Below are 22,500 nucleotides of genomic sequence, written 5' to 3'. Positions count from 1 at the left end.
CAGAGATTAAAGTAAAATCAAACCTAACTCTCTGGTAGAGTTCAGTGCTCACTCACTCACTGCTTCGTTTCATATTAACGTAAAAAAAACACCGGGGCTCGTGAACGCGCTTCATGGAGGCTCCGGTCCGCCGAGTCTTGTGCACGCGCACTGCCTGGAATCCTTCGAGCCGAGGTGTCGTGCAAGACCTGCGCGGACGATCGGATTCATAAGCCATGTGAGCCGTTAACGCACTCGCTCACCATGGTATGTAGATCAGCAGGAGGGGGGGCGTGAGCGCATCATGAAGGTGACGTAAGCGGGTTCGCTGTTTGTTTGTGTAGCTTAATGGTAAAAATGGCGGTGCGGGGAGAGAGAGAACCCGAGCACTGCGAGGATTAAACACACGAATAATGCCTCGCTTTGGGTGACAGCGTGCACGCGACTCACGGCGACAGACGCACGAACGGACGTTTCCAGCGCAGGATTTATCTTCACTTCCGGCTTTAGTGCAGGACGCGAAGGGAAAACGAGCTGCGTCCTGGATTTCAAGTAGCTCTCGGCTAACTCCGTTAGCCTGTTAGCCTTCAACTAGCACACGCAACCTTATTGGCTAAAGCGTGATGTAGCCACAGCTCGTGCAAAAACAAACAACGCAAAACTTTCCGTGTATTCACGGAATTATAACGTACACACGCGCGGTGTCGGATTAATAGCGCGTGCAACAACAACAACAACAACAATAATAATCAATCAGACAGAATTGTAGCGCGCGAGGACCTGCGGCTTGCAAAACATTTGCATTAAACTGAATGCAGGACTGAGCTCTCCATCTGAGCAGGTAGGAGTGTGTGTGTGTGTGTGTGTGTGTGTGTGTGTGTGTGTGTGAGAGAGAGAGAGAGAGATACAGAAAGAAAGAGAAGAGTCGGTGTCATGTGATGGATTCATTTGCTTTTAGTAAACACACACAGCAGGCTATAGCTAACCCTAGCTTAACTCACATTCCTGCTGTCACTCCATCCTCACTGTGTAGCTGTTACATAACCTCGCTTCACACTCTTCATGCTGTAGAACTGTTTGTTTGCGTTGATTACATTCATCTACATCATCATCTGTATACATATAATGCATACATAGACATATACACATATATGTATATATGTACATTATGTATACAGATGATGTAGATGAATGTAATCATATATATAGAGATATATATATATATATATATATATATATATATGATTACATTCATCTACTTACATTGATGAATGTGATGAATGTTGATGAATGTAAGTTGATGATTACATTCATCAACTTACATTCATCATACATTCAGTTTAATGCAAATGTCTGTGTATATATATATATATATATATATACACAGACATATACATAGACATATGGATATTGACATATAAACATAGACATATATACAGATGTGTGGGTTTGAAGGCGGTTTCAAAACAACAGTAAACCAGCAGTTCCAGTTCAGCCAGTATGTCACCTCGGTGTTGTGATTGAGTGACCCGGAAACAGCTACACGCGCACGCACGGTGTGTGTGTGTGTGTGTAAATATGATCCGATCAGTTATATAGAAGTGGGAGAGAGAGAGATGGATGTTAGAAGAGAAGTTGTTTTTGCGGGGGGTTTTTTTTTGAGACGGTTTGTGGAATGTGTGTGTGTGTGTGTTTGTGAGAGAGAGTTCTATGTGAACAGTGTGATGGTGTTTAATCTCTCAGACTGTTTATACGCAGCCTCCAGCCTTCACCTGCTCTTTACACACTTGTGTATTTGTTGTTGCTGATTGCAGAAGTTTTGTGTTTTACACCTTTAGAGGTTTTTCATCACATAGACATTTTTCAAACACATAGACATCAAGAAAACACAAACAAAAATAATGTCATCATGATGATGTCCTCAGTTTCTGTTTGAGAAACATAAAAGAGATGATGGTTTAAATGTTCTTAGTGACCCTAATATTGAAGCCACTGATGGGTGAAGTGAACGTTGATCAGGTTACAGCTCCACTGGTCGGGGGGTGTGGTTTATTACAGCAGGTCAACAGTCACTTCTCCAGTTAATGTGTTGGAAGAAGGAAAAATGGACAAGTGTAAGATCAGAGTGAGTTGCTGGCCAAATATTGATATCCAGACAGGTGGGTCAGAGCATCTCCATAACTGTAGATCTTGTGTGATGTGCCTGGTGTGCAGGGGTTAGAACCAACCACCTTCTCCAATGAACGAGAACCGGCGAACCAGCAACAGGTTCATTGTTGTGTGTGGAGAGAGAAGGCTAGCCATCTAGTCCGATCTCAAAGATGGGTTTCTGTAACACCAACTGAAGCTTCTGAAAGCTCCTACAATGGACAAGTGAGCATCAGAACTGGACCATGAGCAGTGGAAGAAGGAGGTCTGGTCTAATAAATCGGTTTGTTGTTGTTTGTTTTTGTTTTTTTTTTTACATCATGTGGAGGTCTGGTGAGTGTGTGTGTCTCTTACCTGGGGAAGAGATGGCACCAGGTTCATGAGTAGAGGTGAGCTGGCGGAGGCTGCTCAGGAGTGGAATGATGCTCTAGACAATGTTCTGCAGGTAAACCTTGGTTATGTGGATGTTATTTTGACACACATCCTACAAAACACTGCTGCAGACCAACTCAACCCCTACTTGGTCAAGGTGTTGCCTAATCCCTGTGTCCCGTTTAAGCAGGAATGATGCTCCAGACACACTGCTGGTACTGTTCAAGGTGTTGACTGCCTCCAAATTCCCAGATCTCAGTCTGATCAGTAATTCTGTAGGATGTGCTGGACAAACGAGTCAGATCCATGCAGGTTCCATCTCCATACCCTGATGACTCAGCTGTTTTGGCATGTTGAGGTGTGCTACTTAACTTTATTTTGCATAAACACACATTTGATGGAAATGGTAGAACATGTTACCACAAACCCCTCCTCGAACCGCCACCTTATTGTGGTGGAGGGGTTTGCGTGCCTGAATGATCCTAGGAGCTATGTTGTCTGGGGCTTTCTGCCCCTGGTAGGGTCTCCCAAGGCAAACAGGTCCTGGGTGACAGGCCAGACCAAGAGCGGTTCAAATACCCCTTATGAGTAATTTAATAACAAGGTCCGTGATGTCGCCCGGTATGGCGCAACCGGGGCCCCACTCTGGAGCCAGGTCCGGGGTTGGGGCTTGCATGCGAGCGCCTGGTGGCCGGGTCTTACCCCACGGGGCCCGGCCGGGCTCAGCCCGAAGGAGCGACGTGGGGCCGATCTCCTGTGGGCCCACCACCTGCAGGAGGGACCGTAAGGGGCTGGTGCAATGTGGATTGGGTGGCAGTCAAAGGCGGGGGCCTCGGCGACCCAATCCCCGGACACGGAATCTGGCTCTAGAGCTGGAGGAAGTGTCTGGGGAGAGGGAAGTCTGGGCGTCCCTGCTTAGACTGCTGCCCCCGCGACCCGGCCCCGGGTAAGCGGTAGAAAATGGATGGATGGATGGATGTTACCACAAATGTGAGGTGATTGTGGAGTTTATAGTGAAGAGCAGTGTAACTGATACAGCGTGGTGTATTTTATGATCTAATCTTTAATCTTTCTTACAGCTGACTTTTAAATGTTTTGGTGTTTTTCAGGGTTTTTAGCTGGTAGAATAATAAAATAGAGATTTACACAGCTGGAATTACAGAGCTAGCACGGTTCTGACCGCAAGATTGGACAGACATGTCATCAGAATTATCAGACGGTCTGAATATTTGGCTTTTTAAGGAGCTGGGGAGGACTGAGCCCTGAGGAACACCTCGACGATTCCTCTTCTCTTAAAGTGACCCACTGTGTTCTGATAAAAAGCTCTGAATGATTCAAGGGGAAAAGCTGTAATAGAGATGGAGAGAAGAACATTATGGGTTACTGTGGTGAGAGAAAGTTTAGTAGTAGGTTCACCCTCAAGGGGTCATGAAGGTGATCTATGAAGGACTTTCTTTACTTTTCAACCTCTTAGAGACACTATGTCTCTAGGTTGGGCCTTGTAGATCGCTCTTCACTCTCTCTACAAAGGACAAGCTTTTCAATCATTACAGAAACAACCTGAAAAAGTCTTTGTAATTACAGTAATTAGTGCCAGGTGGAGTGTAGAGGAGCAGATGTGATTGTGTAGTTTTTTCCCCAAATTTGTGATGCAGCTTTTGGAGTTTTTGTGTTTTTGTTTTTTTTGTTTGTGGAAAATGAGTAGAATTAGTACAGGATCCTTCCACTGAGACTCGTCTGAGTTTCTCTGAGATCTGTACTCACGTTCACACATGAATGAGTCTGTATACATGTTGATGTTCACATAACGTAAATCTCATGTCCTTGTTTACTTGATTCTGTTCATTTCTCTGACCTAAAACTGACTGAATCATTGATGAACTGATGATGAGGCTTGAGTTTTGAGGGATTTCTTCTTTTGGGGGTTTATTTGCGGTGTGAATGTACAGGAATTCTGAAAGTGAAATGTGTTTCTACCAGGAGTGTAAGCGTAAGGAGGGTTTTCCAGAGTTGCTGCGTCAAATTCTGTATTTTTCAAACACCTTGTTTATTAATTTGTAAAGTCTTCCCCCCCCCAAACCACACACAAACACACACACTCCCTTCACCTGCATCAGAGGTCATAAATATGATTGTTAATTCTTTTGGTGCCAATTTAGAGCGACTACACAGTGGGGGAATAATAATTCCCTTTAAATCTGCTATCAGTCAAGTGGATGATTTTGACCTGAACACGACCCACTGGTTAAAAGAGGGTCTACATACATTCATGAACTTTCCAATCCTTCTTTATCTCGCTCCCTTTCTCATTCAGACCATATAAAACCTTTCTTTGTCTCTGTCGCAGGTTGTGTTCAGTGTGTCATTGTTTCCCGGCGGACGCAGTGGGATGGTGCTGGATGACAGCGAGGGCATGGCACTGTAGCCACACTGACTCGCGCCTCTGTTCGTCCGTCACCATCACACCAGGCCGGTGCCCTGGACCACACACAGCAGCTTTCCCTCCATGAGCACGTAAGTTCACACACTCAGGCTCTGCTCCAGTGTCTCCTCGTGTTTTTTTCAGTCTGCAGCTGATGCGGTGGCAATGTGTTTAGAAGACCACTCTGCTCTTTTTTCTGGCTAGTTAATAATAATATCCCGTTATACAATGGGTCAAAGGTCAGGGTATGTATATTTTTACAGCACAAGTTGTGGGATTTTTAACGCCCATTTACTAATAAGGCTTTCAGCCTGTGTTTCACTTAAAACTCGAGATGGTCAGGTGTAGCGCTGGGCGATATGGCTGAAAACTGTATCACGATATCAGTGTTTCATATTGGTCGATATCGATAATTATTGATATTTTTTAGGACCCATTCAAAATAAGGGTAAAAATTTTATTTTAAACTTAACCTTCCTCTGATCATAATCTCCTCAGTTATTAAGACAGAAATTTCAACAACCAGGAAAACTCAAATAATTAAAATGTAAACATAAGTCTAAAGTCACAATGAACACTTAACAAGTATCTCTTAACATTTAAGGTGCAAAATGAAAGAAAATGTAAGAAATGCTTAATAAAGTGTAATAAAATAGTGCAAAGTGTTAAATATAAACCTAGAGAAACCTGAGAATTTAGTGCAAGTTTAGTGCTATGAAGTTCACTAGCTGTTCACTAGCTGCTTGTGCAGTGTTGCAGCTACAGTTGTTGTTGGTTGAATACAGCTGTGCTCCAAAGGGCACGGCTAAGGTGATAAATCAAGTTTGTGGTATTACTAGTCTTGGTGGGGACTAGTGTTAATTTCGTCACCTATTTTTAATTTAGTCTTAGTCTTGTGCCAAATGTCCTTGTTAGTTTTAGTCATATTTAGTCATTCACATATCTTTTTTTGTTAGTCAAGTTTTAGTCGACTAAAAGTCCTGTCATTTTAGTCTAGTTTTAGTCAAAAAATTGTATCTTGACCACATCTGGAATCTACTGTAAGAATAAATACAACGAGGCCTCATTAAATGCAATAATATCAGGAACACAAGTGTTATAGAGGAAATAAATAACTTAATGAAAAGCTTAAGATCAAAACTGTAGGTGTGTGTGTATATAAATATGGAGGGGTTGAACATGGAGGGGTCTGAAATTGTCATCGTAGGTGCATGTCCACTGTGAGAGACATAATCTAAGAAAAAAAATCCAGAAATAACAATATATGATTTTTGAACTATTTATTTGTATGATACAGCTGCAAATAAGTATTTGAACACCTGTCTATCAGCTAGAATTCTGGCCCTCAAAGACCTGTTAGTCTGCCTTTAAAATGTCCACCTCCACTCCATTTATTATCCTAAATTAGATGTACCTGTTTGAGGTTGTTAGGTTGTGAGGTTGTTAAAGACACCTGTCCACCCCATACAATCAGTAAGAGTCCCAACTACTAACATGGCCAAGACCAAAGAGCTGTCCAAAGACACTAGAGACAAAATTGTAGACCTCCACAAGGCTGGAAAGGGCTACAGGGAAATTGCCAAGCAGCTTGGTGAAAAAAGGTCCACTGTTGGAGCAATCATTAGAAAATGGAAGAAGCTAAACATGACTGTCAATCTCCCTCGGACTGGGGCTCCATGCAAGATCTCACCTCGTGGGGTCTCAATGATCCTAAGAAAGGTGAGAAATCAGCCCAGAACTACATGGGAGGAGCTGGTCAATGACCTGAAAAGAGCTGGAACCACCGTTTCCAAGGTTACTGTTGGTAATAAACTAAGACGTCATGGTTTGAAATCATGCATGGCACGGAAAGTTCCCCTGCTTAAACCAGCACATGTCCAGGCCCGTCTTAAGTTTGCCAATGACCATTTGGATGTTCCAGAGGAGTCATGGGAGAAAGTCATGTGGTCAGATGAGACCAAAATAGAACTTTTTGGTCATAATTCCATTAAACGTGTTTGGAGGAAGAAGAATGATGAGTACCATCCCTACTGTGAAGCACGGGGGTGGTAACATCATGCTTTGGGGGTGTTTTTCTGCACATGGGACATGGCGACTGCACTGTATTAAGGAGAGGATGACCGGGGCCATGTATTGCGAGATTTTGGGGAACAACCTCCTTCCCTCAGTTAGAGCATTGAAGATGGGTCGAGGCTGGGTCTTCCAACATGACAATGACCCGAAGCACACAGCCAGGATAACCAAGGAGTGGCTCTGTAAGAAGCATATCAAGGTACTGGCTTGGCCTAGCCAGTCTCCAGACCTAAACCCAATAGAGAATCCTTGGAGGGAGCTCAAACTCCATGTTTCTCAGCGACAGGCCAGAAATCTGTCTGATCTAGAGAAGATCTGTGTGGAGGAGTGGGCCAAAATCCCACCAGAGGTTTCAGGTTGGGGGTGCTGAGTTTTTTCTGTCACCACTTTTGAATAAGAAACAATATCAAGGCTATAAAACTTGTCAAAACTCCGCGAATCACAAAAGTATCAGAGAGAAGTTTAGAACACTCGTTTAAACAGTGCATACACTCGAACTTGACTGCACATCACATTTTTTACTTTATTGATATATCTTTTAATCATAATGCAAAGACCAGTCATCGGGACATAAGCTGTCATGTACAATAAAAGAGCCTGCGCAGCGACAGGAATTATAATTTAACACAAAAAGCCTGACTAGACCTAGGGTGGACTTGCGCTCAGGAGTTTTTATTTATTTATTTATTTTTTGGAGCGGCGTGTGGACGAATTCTTTCTACGCGCACACTATTTTATTTCTTGATAACAGACCGCTGCGAACTATAACACACCGTTGCCACGAAAAACAGAGCGTTGCCATGGACACACAGTATTCTAACTGCAGAGACGGAGCACAATATTTTCTTTAGCGGAAACAATACAATCGTTTTTAAATCATCATTTTGTGTCAAATTATTGATTTATTTGGTAGGTAGCAATATAATAAGCGGGATCTGCTTCGTGGACCTGTAACTTGAGCAACAGCGCGAAGCCGCGAACTCGTTCTGAATATTTTAAAGGCATAACAGCTGATGAAAAAGCAGAGACAATTGTAGACGAAAATGAAGAGAGATTTTATTTTAGTTTTTATTTTATACAAAACATTTTCGTCTCGTCTTTTTTCGTCAACAATAATGCATGTTAATTTAGTCTTAGTCAGCGTTTTTGGACAGTGGTGCAGTCTTGTCATCGTCTTGTCTTAGTCATGAAAAAAAAAGGTTGTTGACGAACATATTTCGTCTCGTCTGACGAAATTAACACTAGCGGGGACGAAGGTCTTGCATTTGTCGACAGTGAACTGTTTTGTCGACAGTGAATCCAAAAACTGCCATACTGGCGAGCTGACTTTTCCTCTTTTATTTACAATTTCCTCGCTTGCTGCGGCTCATTTTCTGCATTTTCGCCGGTTACTGAAGAGGAATCCAGCAGACCAGCACGAGACAACGATATGGCACAACCAAACATGATACTGTTACATTGGCTTATTGGCTGTTATCGTGTCACTCCCTAGGTTGCTAGGTTACCAGAGAGTGAGTGCCTTTTGTTAATACAACCAAACCTGCTTCGCAACCTCTGTTTTCTCCCAATGAAGAATAGAAAATATCGAACGTTTTATCAAACACATTTTTTATTGATATCGATCACGTGTCTATCGCGATACATATCGTTATCGTTTTATCGCCCAGCCCTAGTCAGGTGGTTGTTTGCACATCACGGTGTTAAGCGTGTCACAACTGTAAGCCTCTGTAACAGACCAGGAGTGTGACAGAAACCTTTTTTTTCCAACAGCTTCAGCAGCTCTGACTTTGTGACTCGAGTGCTGAAGTGTGAACCGCTATCTTACTCTCTGAGATTTACACAAGTCTGCTGCTGGTGTCCATCAGTCCAAAATTAAACTAACATCCATGCCACAGTTCAAGTCTCACAGATTGGGCTATTTTCATGACGTGAACATTAACTGAAGCTCTTGATCGGAACCTGCAGGAGTTTACACACTGTGCTGCTGACACGTGATTGGCTGATTAGAGAATTGCTTGAGCGTGTATCACATCTGGATTGACGTGTATGTGATGAAGATTTTGGATCCTGAGGGAAAAGAGTTTTCACCCTTTTTTTTTCTGAGTATGGAGACGAAGATTTCCTTTCTTTTGTCTCGTGCCGAAATCAAAACAAATCAAAGTCCGGCTGAGGTTCAGATGCAGAACAACGAAACGCAGATAGAAGGACATGACTGAGGAGGAAACACTCATGATGAAGGACAAAGATTTTATTCATTAAATAAGTCGTGTGTGTGTGGAGAACTTCGATGTTCTGTGGAGTTCCAGGGAGAACCTGTTTAAAACATTTTGCGTATAAAACGCAGTGCAGTTTTGATCAGTGATTTTTGAACAGTGATTTAGGCTCATGGTATCTTAAGTCTGTAACCTAGAGAACCAGAGTTAATGTATTCAATGACTTAAAAGCACTTTTGTACGTTGCTCTGGATGAGGGCGTCTGCCAAATATTGTTAATGTAAATGAGAGTAGAAAGGAAAGAACCTGAACTGAGGCATTGTGGTTGGTTGTCTCCAAAGCTCCTTAGCACAGTTCCCTTAGTCATTTTCTCCAGACTTTGGACCTTCTCTGGTCACACTTCAGAGCTATTCTTGTTCCTCCTTGTCCTTCAATGTTCCACGAGTGTCCCTCCGTGTTCCACGAGTGTCCCTCCGTGTCCCTCAGTGTTCCTCCAGTGTTTCTCAATGTTCCTCCGTGTGCCTTCATGTCCCTCCATGTTCCTCCATGTCCTTCATCCTCTGTTCAGTATTATTCACTGTTCTACGTCCTGGCTGTTGAGTTGTCACTCTAAAGATTCCTTATGTTGATGAAGTTCCTTCTTTTCAGACTGCTGAATTCATGTGGTGTTTAACTATGACTGGAATTCATGGCAGATCACATGATCTTACAGAAGAGTGAAAGATTCCAGGTCCAGCTCATCCTAGCACTCTCGACTCTCTTTGAGAGCAGATGTACAGAATTTAGTGTTCTGGAGTTATGTTATCGATTTAATTTAAACCACAGTAAATTCACTGAATCTACATGCAGGAATCTGTAATGAAAATGCCCCACCAGGTTTTTAGAACGTATGTGTGATGATTTATAGTGAGGTGTGTGGTGTTAAAGATCTGCGGGATGTTGAGCAGTCAATGTTAAATAAGTCTGGATCTAGTCTTAGCCTTGACCAGGGCCCCTAACTGCCACCTGAACGCTTCAGGAGCTCTGAAGTCGTCACCCGATTGGTCGGATTCTAGAAGATTTCCAGGAGCTGAGCATGTGTGTCAGTGTGTGTTTAACTTTCCGCCTGTACACAAAGCCGTGGTGGTGATCTGCTTCCCTTGCAGAAGAAGGAAGTCATCGTGTTTACAAACTGCGACGCTGCTTGTTATGAAGATCAGCTTAGTGTCGGGTTTTCATTAATCTGATCAAGTTTCTTAATTAAACCATCTATGGCTGCACACTGGTCTGTTTCTGTGGAGACTTTAAACATGACAACAAAATGAACTGTGATTGGCTGCTTTACGCGTAACTTGAACGGCTCCTTGGCCAATAAAAACTGCTGTTTAGTTTAAACCTTCTGTAGTCAGACTGAAGCCCTGAGAACATGAGACTTTAGTGAACCATATCGTTCTCAACATGTAAAAAAAGTGCTAAGTGCTAGGCTAATGCTAGTTTACTAAACGCTGTGGTGTTTCAGTAGCTGGCTATTTTGTTTACTAGCTTCTGTTGTTTCATACCTGCTTCTAGCTGCACTCACCTTTACTCAGTCACGTCATTTTAACCTCCGTGCGTTCGACACGCATCGACATGTCGGTTAGCATCAGACTACCAGCTAGCGTTAATGATGACTGATGTGACCTGTGCAGTAACTCGTATTTAACGGCGTATACGTTTGTCCTATTTTTAACCTGTGCTTCCTGGAGTGTTTATGTATGTAGTCAAACAGGAAGTACTGTAATGTTGTTGTTTGATGACGTTGTGGAGAACATTTATCAACAGTAATTTGCTGGATCGTGTCGTTGCGCTAATCTTTAAAGGGATTTTTAATTATAATTGGGTTCATTTAAACACATGACTGCCATCAACCAATCAGATTTCAGTGCTGAAATGTGCTTAATATATATATATTTTTTACCTTCATCCTTAAGGCATAGAGTCACTGACAAACCCCAGGCACGTGTACAGGTACAGGCACACATATCTAACACAGAGGACATCAAAACTGGTTTCATGTTGATCTGCAGAAACCTGTTGACGTGTGCTGTAATGAAGGTTTTTTCTCTTCTGAAGCGTTCATAAAGAGATTTCCAGATATTAAAAATAGTTCAGTGTTTCTGGGTTTTGATGGGTGTGTAAACTTTTATCTCTGTCTAATCAGACCTGTAGCAGTCCTTAAACCGCCTTATCATGCACTCAGTCAGAGTTAAGCGTCTAAGGTAAAGGGGTTTGAAATTATTCACCTGTTGTGTCTTTTACAGTTTTTACAAGATTATTGTGTTGCTGCTTTAAAAGTTTTCTCCCAAAAGAAAGTGTTGGTTTAGAGGTTTCTAGAGCTGGTGTTGTTTACAGTGAGGTGTGATGGGGAATAAACAGGTTTGTTATTGTGGGGTTTCTGTCTTTGTGATGTGAGGCAGTGTGAAGCGTTCAGGACTGAAGTGGTATTGGTCTGTTATCACATTTTCCTTCTCCTCCTCCTCCTCCTCCACAATGTGAGCTTTCCTCACTGTATTCGCTGAAATGGTGTAACTAGTTCTAACACTCGTTTTAACAGCTAAACCTGATGTGATCTCCTGCCGAAGCTCCTCCAACTCAAATGTTTCTGTTCATCGCCGGTGTAAAGGGTGGCTTACTGGAGTCCCACTAACCTTCCTGTTTGATCAGGACCTCTGATGTGTAAACTCTAGTACATTGTAAGATCAGTAGATTATGAAATTTTCAGACCTTCTCGTCACCAAGAGCTATGATAGTTACACACCTTTTCCGATTCAACTGTTGGTCTTATTTCAGGCAAAAACAAAACAAAAACATAGTTGTGTTATTATATATGGACAGTGTTGAACAACTGTTTTAAGTTCTGTTTAATTGTGTGATGTTATTAAAACAACATTGTGCAGTGTGTATTGTGTGCAGAGTGTGTATTGTGCGTGCTGGTCTGCTGTACATTCACCTGAGTTTGGGTCATCAGTCTTCGGAAATTCTCTGGATCTTGCTCTGTGAGGCTCTGTAAAGTCGCCCAACATCAGTCAGATCCTCAGCTGTTGGCGTTCGCAGTTAAAATGCTGCCTGAGCTGAGAACATCTTTCTGTCTCGACACTCTCACCCTTTCCTGCAGCTCTGGAGAGACTAACACACACCTCAGAATCCAATACTGCACATATGGAGCTTCTTCATCACCATACAGATGAGTGTAGATCTCAGGAGCATCACTTCGTGATAAAACTGTCAGCTCCATCTGTGTGCTCGGCGGTTTACTGCCTCAGCTTTATCTATTTTACCAGCGACAGAAAGACCTGATTGTTGACTTTCCTTTATTTTTCAAACCCGGATGAGTTTAATACAGTGCTGGTCTTTATGCATAGCTTCACAGACTATGACACTATCACAGTTTTATCTTCAATCTCACTGCCGTGGATGTGTCAGTCACGGCTTATGATCTGAACTGAACCCCGTTTCTCTCTTGCAGCTTCGCATGAGCTCATAATGAGTGCCTCAGGTGAGAGTGGCCTGGACCCCGCCCCCCCGGAGTCACGCAAGAGGAAAGGCTCTCCCTGTGACACCTCTGGACCCAGGTACGTTTACATCACCCGATAATGTATGTGACATTATGTTACGAATATTTTAGATTAAACCCATAGATTATTGAAGCCGGTGGATAACGTGATCAGAGTCTGATGGGAGTGTGTGAATTAGTGTGTAGTCCAAATCTGTCAGAGCCTTAAGACTGACCTGCACGAGTATTTAACCCCTCATCTTTAAGTATTGATTTTTGATTTTTGGATTTTCCTCAACAAACTTTTCTAGAAGTTCAGGACCAACACGAAGTTCTATGAAAAGCGAAGAAGCTAAAAAGACTTGAGTGTTAAGCAGATAAACTACCGTCACATCATCACATTATTACAACATCATGACACCATCACCATTTCATCACAATAATCTCATGACTTCATGACATCATATCATCACAATAATCTCATCACCACCAGCACCACCTCATCATCATCATAACATCATCATCTTCACCACCACACGTTGACATGGTGATTCAGTAGTTGAAAGTCTTGTCTGTAATTTCATTAGATTGTATCGTTCTTGGGTTTCAGAGCCTGAGAGCTTTTTCTTTGGCAGTTTTTCACGTGGCTCTTTACAGGAGAACATGAGGCTGATTTAGTGATCATGGTGTTGTATAAAAAAAAAAAAACATCTGTGGGCTTTCAGAAATTTGGTTCTTACCTGTCTGAGATCGGAGTGTGATCATGTCCTGCGAGCAGCAGCAGTAGTACTATGGGGATTAGGGTGGGTTTGTATCAGATTGTGTAGAATTAGTGGGATTTATCAGAGAATATTTGCATAGTGGGTGTGGGTGTGTGGGCAGTGTGGGTGTATAGTGTGTGAAGATGTGCAGAATGTAAGTGTGTATTGTGTTTGTGCAGCGTGTAGATGTATGTAGTGTGTGAAGATGTGCCGTGTGTGGGTGAGTGAACGAATGTATCTCCTGAATGAGGCCTTGGTGGGACTGAGTAACCTCTTGTTTCTACAGCAACCCCACGCAGCACCTGATCTACACAATGCGCCTGCGTGCAACCTTGGCAATGCACTGACCTACTTTCTTAGCTCCCTCGCCCCACACACACTCACACACACACCCCACATGTATGAGTCATCCATATTCCATATGTACATGTACTCAGTCACCTCAGATAAGCTCTCTCCTGGCCCTCACATATTATTGCAGTTATATCAGTCAGTTACACATGTGAAAGATGTGACACACACACACACACACACACAGCCAAACGAGCAGAGAATGTTAGAGTAAACAGTTCCTGACATAACACTGTACCCCACTCTGATTCGTCATTTCAGCCGCTCTCTCTCTCTCTCTCGCTCACACACACAAACACTCTCTCCCACACTCACAAACTCTGCTGTGTCTCTATAAACCCTGGAAAATATCTGGCAGTGAGGAATATACACATACACCTGTGTATATGTGTGTGCAGACATGTTGAGATCTTCAGCAAACACTGAGAATTTTGATCGTGATGATGTACATGATAGAAATACCGTCCTCATGTGGCATGGTTTCTTCTGGATTTTTTGGGGGGAGGTTCCTGGCAGATTGTTGCTGAGATCCTGAGCGGGTTTTCACTCACTATAAAGAACCTCAGTTATTCTACCATCTTAACCACTAGGGCAGAGAATATCAGCAGTAGAACTGGAAGTGACCTCACAGAAAGGTGTTTAGAGATGATGCCAGATGTTCTTCAGCAGACCAGTCACTGAAGGGACAATCACCATCTCGTGGTTCACACAGTATCACGTTTAAGCTGATGAATTAGTGCAGTCACCCAAATAGAGCAGGTAACACAGGAAGGAGCAGACCAGTTGTGCTGAGCAGCACAACTATCCAACCACATGGTCACTCTGGTGTTGTGGTCAGAACTTATCTCTCAGTCCACTGATGCATCGTCAGAGTAGAGGAAATCCAACCCGAGGTAGAAGCTTCCGAGTTCAGAATGACTATATTAAAGTCTGAGATACATTCAGCACAGACAGAAGAGATGACAGGAGTCCAGCAATATCTCAGCTGTCAATCACGAGGTGTTCTGCTCAAAGCTCCTGATGTGTACGATGAGAAGAAGAAAAGACTGCATGAGATCTGTGTTTATATTAATACTGTGGGGTGAAGGTCCACACACACTCAAGAAATTATGCAGATGATCTTCACTGGTGGTTAAGTAGGTAAGAACAGAACTCTTAAATGAGAGCTGTTAAAGGCGGGGTGCACAATCTCTGAAAGCCATTGTTGACATTTGAAATCACCTAAACAAACACGCCCCTAACCCAAATGGTTCTCACCCCTGTTTTTTTAGCTCCCCCCACACATACATACCTAACCCAGGCAACTATTATGGCGGAACCTGCTGGGGCAGCTGGCCAAGGGGATATTTTTATCAATAAATCAACTCTAAGTAATACTATGGTAATACAAATGTGATTTTGTAGTACTGTGTGTTGTACCGTGAAAGGCTTAGCTCCGTTTCACGCAGAAGACGACGTTCAACACCTAGAAACTGAGGCAGAGGTAATGTTAGAGGCAGAGGTAATGTTAGAGGCAGAGGCAATGTTAGAGGCAGAGGTATCGTTAGAGGCAGAGGTCGTAACGTTGCTGCAGATAAACAGAAGACTTGGAGCGTGTTCACATGTTGCAGGCTCAAAGACTTGCAGTCAATCGCTTTTGGCTAATGTCAGACATGCGTACTGAACACTCTCTGCCGCATATTGAGAAGACGCACCCCTTTCTGCTAATTGGCTACACGTTTGTTTTGTTAGTCAGGCCAACTCGGTTTTCTGAAGCATTTTTGAAACATCGTGCACCACCTTTAAGGACTCTCAGGTCCTGGTTTCTTTGTTCCTCCTGCTGTGGTGCTGCAGAGAAAATGTGATCATGTCCCAGCTCACACTCATCACACCTCCATCTCCCTGAGCAGCCTCGGCGTCGGCTCCACCAGCTAGAATTTACTCCTGGTTTAAGATAAATGTTCTGTACATGCAGCATGAAGGTGCATCACCGTCTAGAGGAAGTTCATCACAGACATATTAAGAAAGTATTGGTACTTCTGGTACTTTTAGAGTTTTAAACTTTTTAGCTGTAGACTCAGAGGTGCAGGCAGTCACATGGGTTCGGTTCATCAGACGTATTTCTCCTCCGTTTTAAAAGCGAGCTCTATTGACACGATTGTGTTCTTTATTTTTATCAAGAAAACGACCCGCATAACATACAAATAGGTCAGTGAATCAGGAGATCGGTGAAACTGTGCCAAGTGTCATTACAACACAGCTCAAAAAAAGCATGGCATGAGAAAGAGGTGTGGCAACTACACTGAGATTCAGAGTTTTTTCTAGTTATTTACTATCATCTGATAAAAACGGATGACAGAATGTGAGTTTCCAGGAGGAGTATTTAATCATGTTACTCGTCATCATTAGCGGGAGGTGGAAAGTGTTCAGTTTGACACTTTGCTGTATGATTCTTTCACGTTTAAAAAATTTCCTCTAGAGTTTACTTGTTTCCAGCTTTCAGCTTCTTAAATATATTAAACTGCTACAATGTTGAATGTAAACTTGTCTAATGTTAAATACCAATGATTAATGTCTGTCAGAGCATGTGCGCGTGTGCGTGCGCGAGTGTGTTTGTGTCAGTGTGTTAGATTATGGCCCTGTCTGTTTGTCTTGCTCCGTGATCTTCTAAACTGATATTTCTACACTAAAACTCACAACTCAGTGACTAAACAGTCGTCTGTATGCAGTGTTTGATACCGAGGCTAACTGCAACGTAGCTAGCAGGTGTTTGAACAGTCCTGATGTTTCCTGACAGTGTTTCCAGTGTTGCTTTTTATTCGATTTTTATCATCTCTCTCTCTCTCTCTCTCTCTCTCTCTCTCTCTCTCTCCCCTCTGTCTCGTAGTTGTGAACTGCTTTGTTTTGTATGTTATTGTTGACTATTGTCCTGTTATGTGTTTGTTGTTGTGTTTTGTGCTGCAGTGGGGAGAAGTGGCGCAGGGAGCTGGAGTGTCGCTACATCGACGAGCTGGCTGAGCTGCTGTCAGCTAACATGGGTGACCTCGCCAGCCTCAGCGTGAAACCTGACAAATGCCACATTCTAAAGAGCATGGTGGAGAAGATCCAGCAGATCAAGAGGCGGGAGCAGGGTAACCACACACACTCACACATACACAACAAGGTGTACGATGATGTGTGAGTTGTGTTGTGTGTTATTATTTTACACTGTATTTGCAGAAGGAGCTCCTTTGTGTAGTAACAGGTGGAATTGTATAGAAATGTATTGAAACTGTCTGATACAGATATCAGGATCCAGGGTCTCACTGTTGTTCTTCATGACTCTGGAGAACTTCTGGGCTTTTTTCTTTTCAGAGCCTCACACCACGGTGGGAGGGGCCACGGGGGCGTGTGAGAGAATGACCAATGCCAGTGCTCCACTGCCCCCTGACCTTGTAAGAGTGGGGCCTCTCACTGGCTTCGCCTCTCTCATGGTGTCAGCTCTGTTAGACAACACCATGTGCTGAACTCTCATCTCTTTCTCCAACACCACAAACAGACCGGAAGCTTCTGAGAGCATTCACACAGAAACCAGAGAACATCAGCAGAGCTGCTCAGTTACAGCGTGACGCTGTCTGATGTGTTAATAGACCTGAGTATTTTTTGAAGATGTTGATCATGTTTTAAACCCTGTACTGTCCCCCAGGCAACAGGAACACTTCTTGAATTTCCTGAAAAGGAGCCAGTGCTAACCAATAGAAATGAACCAATCAGTCATGTGACTGTATATGCTCTGTCAGCTTTACCCAGTGTTCCATTTCTCATTTTTATGAAGTTAAAAATAATTCCTTCATGATGTATTTTGTTAAAATCTGAGTGCTGTGTATAAGATGAATCCTTTGTTGTTCTGATGAACATCAGAGATGCGTAAAGCTCAACCCCGGTGTTCGTCTAAACCCAGTGTTCGTCTAAAACCCAGTTTTCATCTAAACCTGGTGTTTGTCTAAACCCCAGTGTTCTTCTGACACCCCAGTGTTCTCTCAGTGTCCTCTCTCGGCTCCAAACTCTGACCTATCTTAAACATTTTTGTTTCAACACAATAAGTGAGTTTGTGAGCCAGACCACTGACTCAGAGTTCCTTGCACACATTTGACTGTGTTTGGAAAGCCACATTGCTACTTTGTGTGTAACTATGGTACATGACAACACAGACAACATCCCGCATCCAAAATCTAAAGTTTGAGGCTTCCTCAATGAGACACCGCTCTGAATGAAACCCAAAACAAACAGATTCGAGCCTCTTCTCCATCCGTTTGTTGGAATCGGCAGCGTTCTCATGTGGTGGTCTGACGGCTTTGATCTAGAAGACAGATGACGAGGTTGAGCTCCTTGGCTGAAGAATAATCACTTGACGCATCATCTTTGGTGGATACGTGAAAACCAACGTTGTGGATTTTGCTTTTCTCTGTTTCTTGAGTGACTGAAGTTCTTGTTGTGGTTGACTTCAAGCCAGATCTACTTCTGGGCTACAGGGGCTTTAGGTGAACTGTTTTGCTTTAATCTGCTCCTCTTTCAGAAGACAGATGGGTATGGGAGAAGTGTGCTGTGTTGATCCATGAAGAAAGCATTACAGAAAACGATTCAGTGCCACAAAAAACAAATCTGATCAATTCCAGTAGAGTGAATATTTGAGTCACTTGCAGTTCTGTTATACTGTATTGTGCTGTGTCCACAGAGAAAGTAGCTCTGATGTCCCCTGATGATGAGGTGCAGAAGAGTGACGTGTCCTCCAGCAGTCAGGGCATGGTGGAGAAGGAGGCTCTCGGTCCACTCCTCCTTGAGGTACGTGACATTAGTTGTATTTAGAGATACTATAAATGTATCTCCTGAACACACACACACACACAACCAGACAGGTGACAAATGTTACAAAAATCCTATATAGAGTCTACTGTAGCCCTACTAGAAGAAGAACAGCATAGATGGTGGTAATTTGATGATGGTGACACCGTCTTAAAATTTTCCCTTCCTGTTATCTGTTCCTCCAGGCTCTGAACGGCTTCTTCTTTGTGGTGAACCGTGAGGGACGGATTGTGTTTGTCTCCGAGAACGTCACAAACTACCTAGGTTACACCCAGGAAGAGCTGATGACTTCCAGTGTCTACAGCATCTTGCACGTTGGCGACCACAACGAGTTTGTGCGCAACCTACTCCCCAAGAGCCTCGGTGAGGGATGTGTAGTGTAGAGGGTAGTGTCCGTGTATGGTCACTGATACACTGCCATTATGCTCTACTGTACTGTGTGTGTCTGTACAGTTAACGGCGTGCCATGGCCACAGGAGCAGGGGCAGAGGAACAGTCACACGTTTAACTGTAGGCTTCTGAAAAGACCTCCAGATGAAGCAGATGCAGAAAACCAGGAGGCACGTCAGCAGTACGAGCACATGCAGTGTTTCACCGTCTCTCAGCCCAGAGCAGTGCAGGAGGAAGGAGATGGTACAACACAAACACACACACAATCTCTTACACTCTCTCTCACACATACACACACAAATACACAGCAGTATTATGGTACGGTGCAATGTGTTCATTTGGGAATTAATCAGCACTGTTGAAATAGTATGTATTAATTTACGTATTGAACTAACCCATGTTATTTTAAAGATCCATGATAAAATGATATATAAATATTGTAATAGGATTTAAATCCAACACAGTGCCAGTCCACTCATATTCCTGAGTATATGCCTGAAAAATCATAGTTGCTTTTGGTTTGCTGTTTAATTTGGCAAATCTGACCTGTAAAGCTGCTTAATGACCAACCTAGTGAAACAAGATACTTATTGGGCAGCTTCACTTTATTTAAATACAGATCTACAACATAGCCTGATTTACTATGTTAGTATTCAGTTGTAGTAGAAAAGTGATACAAACTGTGTGTGTGTGCAGACTTGCAGAGCTGCCTGATATGCATTGCATGCCGTGCGCCCCGAGTGCCACCGATTCATGTCAGTACAGAGTCCTTCATCACCAAGCAGGACCCCACAGGTATGGTTTTCATTCTGCTCACAAGCCTTAAACCGAGTGAGTGAGTTGAAAGAAAAATACAGCGTATTGCTTTAAGTGCTTAAGTTAAAGAAATGCTGATTTTGTGTGTGTGTCCTTCAGGGAAAATCATCTCCATCGAGACAAGTGCTCTGAGAGCGACAGGCCGGCCAGGCTGGGAGGACCTGGTCAGGAAGTGCATCTATGCCTTCTTCCAGCCACAGGGCAAAGAACCCTCCCATGCCAAGAAGCTGCTACAAGAGGGTACACAAGGCCCTCATCTCTAACATCTGAAATGTTATTTTAGAGGGATACATATATTTACAAGTCTTACTAAACACAATTCATGAAAGTCATGGTTTCACTGTGTGTGTGTTCCGGACAGTGATGACCCATGGTTCGGCCGTCAGCCCTCTGTACCGTTTCACTCTTAGTGACGGGACGCCCCTCAGTGCACAGACTCGCTGCAAGTTCTGCTGCCCTCCCAACCCCGACGTACAGCCATTCATCATGGGCATCCACACTATCGACAGGTGCTGTTGATCTACACACACACACACACACAGAGCTGAGTATTATAGACACAGTGCTAATTGGTTTACAGTAATATGTTTACACAAGTTTAGTCATTTTATACCTTTTATTTGCAATATAGTTTTATACATTTATATTTTCTCCTGTTTATTTTATTAAACTTTACAATACAGATTGACCTGAATTCTATAATAGACACTCGAATATCATTCAAAAGGCCAGTTGAAGTTTCCCATAATGATTATAATCGTCGCTAAATTCAACCAAAGCAACATGCTTGTTGTTTAAGGAGAATGACAGGTATAATAAGCAGACAGCCTGGATGGACAGTGTGGATAACTGCCCATCCTACAGGAATTACAGTGACTAGAATGCATTTATCATATCATCGCTGTCGGGCGGAAACCTCGTATGTCCAAATTTGGTCAATTTCATATTTTTTCACATATCGATGCTATTGGTCAGTCCCCACGTGGGTCTGTTATTTTTACAAGTTATTAACCAATCTAAAGTCTTGAAAATAGCTTGAGCACAAATCTCATAACTCCATTGGACACATCAACTGTCCACCTCTTCCTCACTCCATGGGAGAGCTTCGCGGCATATTTCTCCTCAAAAAGAGTCGCAATGAATCAACACGTCTTCTGAGGTAAATGTCTTCAAAACACTGGGCTCAAAGGAAAAAAAATCTTGACCCCCGCTAGTTCTGGTGCTCGTCTGAGGACGGAAATTTAGCGCAAGACAATCCACTGCAACACGGACTAAACCCTGTGCACTGCAGATAAGGTACGGTGTTTTTTTAATTTCCTGAAAAATAACGGTTTTGGAGATACGAGGATTCCGCCCGACAGCGATGATATGTGGTATAATCCTGTACATATACATGATTATCTGTATGTTTGTGTGTCTCAGGGAAAACAACACTGCTAGCTCTCAGGAAAACACTACCCATAGCCTCTTGTCCACACCAGCTGCCCCGGCTTGCTCTCCTGCCCTGCAGTCCTCTGGTGAAGTCAGTCTACACCACAACAATGCCAATGGAGGCACATCTGGCAGTGGCACGAACATCCCCAGTCGGATTGCACCTCCTCAGCAGGGCAGTAGTCTGTCGCCTCTGGGCAGCCCCCTCGCAGCCACCCCTACCTCGTTCATGTCTCCTCGGCCTCCCCGAGCCAGCCCGGGCCTGGCAAACAGCCCACGTGTCTCAGGCCACCCTTTTTCACCACCAACACCTGGCATTCACTCTCCTGCTGGAACACTGGCACGGCAGCATTCAGGCGGTGATGGGTTGCCTTTTTCTCTTCCTTCCCCGCTGGCCAGGCAGACTACAACGCCCAGCAGCTCACCTGCACGTCCACTTCCAGCTAAGCTGCCTGAGCCAGGCCCCAACGACGAACCCAGAAGTGCTAACCCAAAACTCGGCCAGCTTCTGGACGGCACGGGGTGCTCCACAGACCAGGAGACCTCACCTGCATCTCAGAGTCGCTTGGCACCCGCTGGCCAGTGTCCAGCATCCCACAGCACGCTGACAGAGCGCCACAAGATCCTGCACCGCCTGCTCCAGGACAGCCCTGCCGAAGGCACCAACGAGCCCGAGATCAAGAAGGAGCCGCCAGCCGGTAGCCCAAGAACCGGTCTGGGCCTGCCACCTGCCATAGGAAACGCTAAACAGCAGCTGCAACAACAACAACAACAACAACAACAGCAACAGCAGCAGGACCACCAGCTTCTCCGCTTCCTGCTCGACACAGATGAGAAGGACCTGGTAGACCTGCCCCCTCCTGCAGTGCTAAGCCTGGACACAGTGCGCGTCAAAGCTGAGAACAAACAAGGAGACGAAAGTGGGCAGTGTAGCACTGCTACACCTCCTGCTCCACAAGTCACATGCTCATCCAAATCCAGCGATAAGCCAAGTCCGGTATGAGCTGCCACACTTCCTCTGTGAAAAAGTGGTACTGTTTGTGTGTTATATTCTGAAGGGAGATGGAATCTATAAAAAAGGGAAACAAACCTTCAGGGCCGGCCCTGCGCATAGGCAGAATAGGCAAATGCTAAGGGCGCCGCCCACCACTAGGGGCGCCCGGGCGCCCAAATTATTATTTTTATATATATATATATATATATATATATATA

At 43.8% G+C, this 22,500-nt stretch overlaps 1 protein-coding gene across 2 annotated transcripts in view; it reads left to right on the top strand.

Annotated features, from left to right (window-relative positions):
* The first annotated feature begins 294 nt into the window (after window positions 1-294).
* ncoa1 (nuclear receptor coactivator 1) overlaps window positions 295-22,500 on the top strand; it is a 29,096-nt gene continuing 6,890 nt past the window's right edge. Inside the window, exons 1-11 of one of the 2 annotated variants that reach the window (XM_060882641.1) lie at window positions 295-820; window positions 4,847-5,013; window positions 12,692-12,797; window positions 16,774-16,940; window positions 18,524-18,630; window positions 18,837-19,014; window positions 19,105-19,284; window positions 19,738-19,836; window positions 19,957-20,097; window positions 20,219-20,366; window positions 21,280-22,285. In XM_060882641.1, coding sequence (XP_060738624.1) covers window positions 12,709-12,797; window positions 16,774-16,940; window positions 18,524-18,630; window positions 18,837-19,014; window positions 19,105-19,284; window positions 19,738-19,836; window positions 19,957-20,097; window positions 20,219-20,366; window positions 21,280-22,285 — 2,115 coding nt within the window. In that variant the 5' untranslated portion in view covers window positions 295-820; window positions 4,847-5,013; window positions 12,692-12,708. The remainder of the gene's footprint in view (window positions 821-4,846; window positions 5,014-12,691; window positions 12,798-16,773; window positions 16,941-18,523; window positions 18,631-18,836; window positions 19,015-19,104; window positions 19,285-19,737; window positions 19,837-19,956; window positions 20,098-20,218; window positions 20,367-21,279; window positions 22,286-22,500) is intronic. The other variant, XM_060882640.1, reaches the window with a different exon arrangement.

This window comes from Tachysurus vachellii, chromosome 12 (genome assembly GCF_030014155.1).
Source record: "Tachysurus vachellii isolate PV-2020 chromosome 12, HZAU_Pvac_v1, whole genome shotgun sequence".
NCBI lineage: Eukaryota > Metazoa > Chordata > Actinopteri > Siluriformes > Bagridae > Tachysurus > Tachysurus vachellii.
Note: the sequence above shows the minus strand (reverse complement) of the source record. Positions and strands in the feature narration are given on the sequence as shown.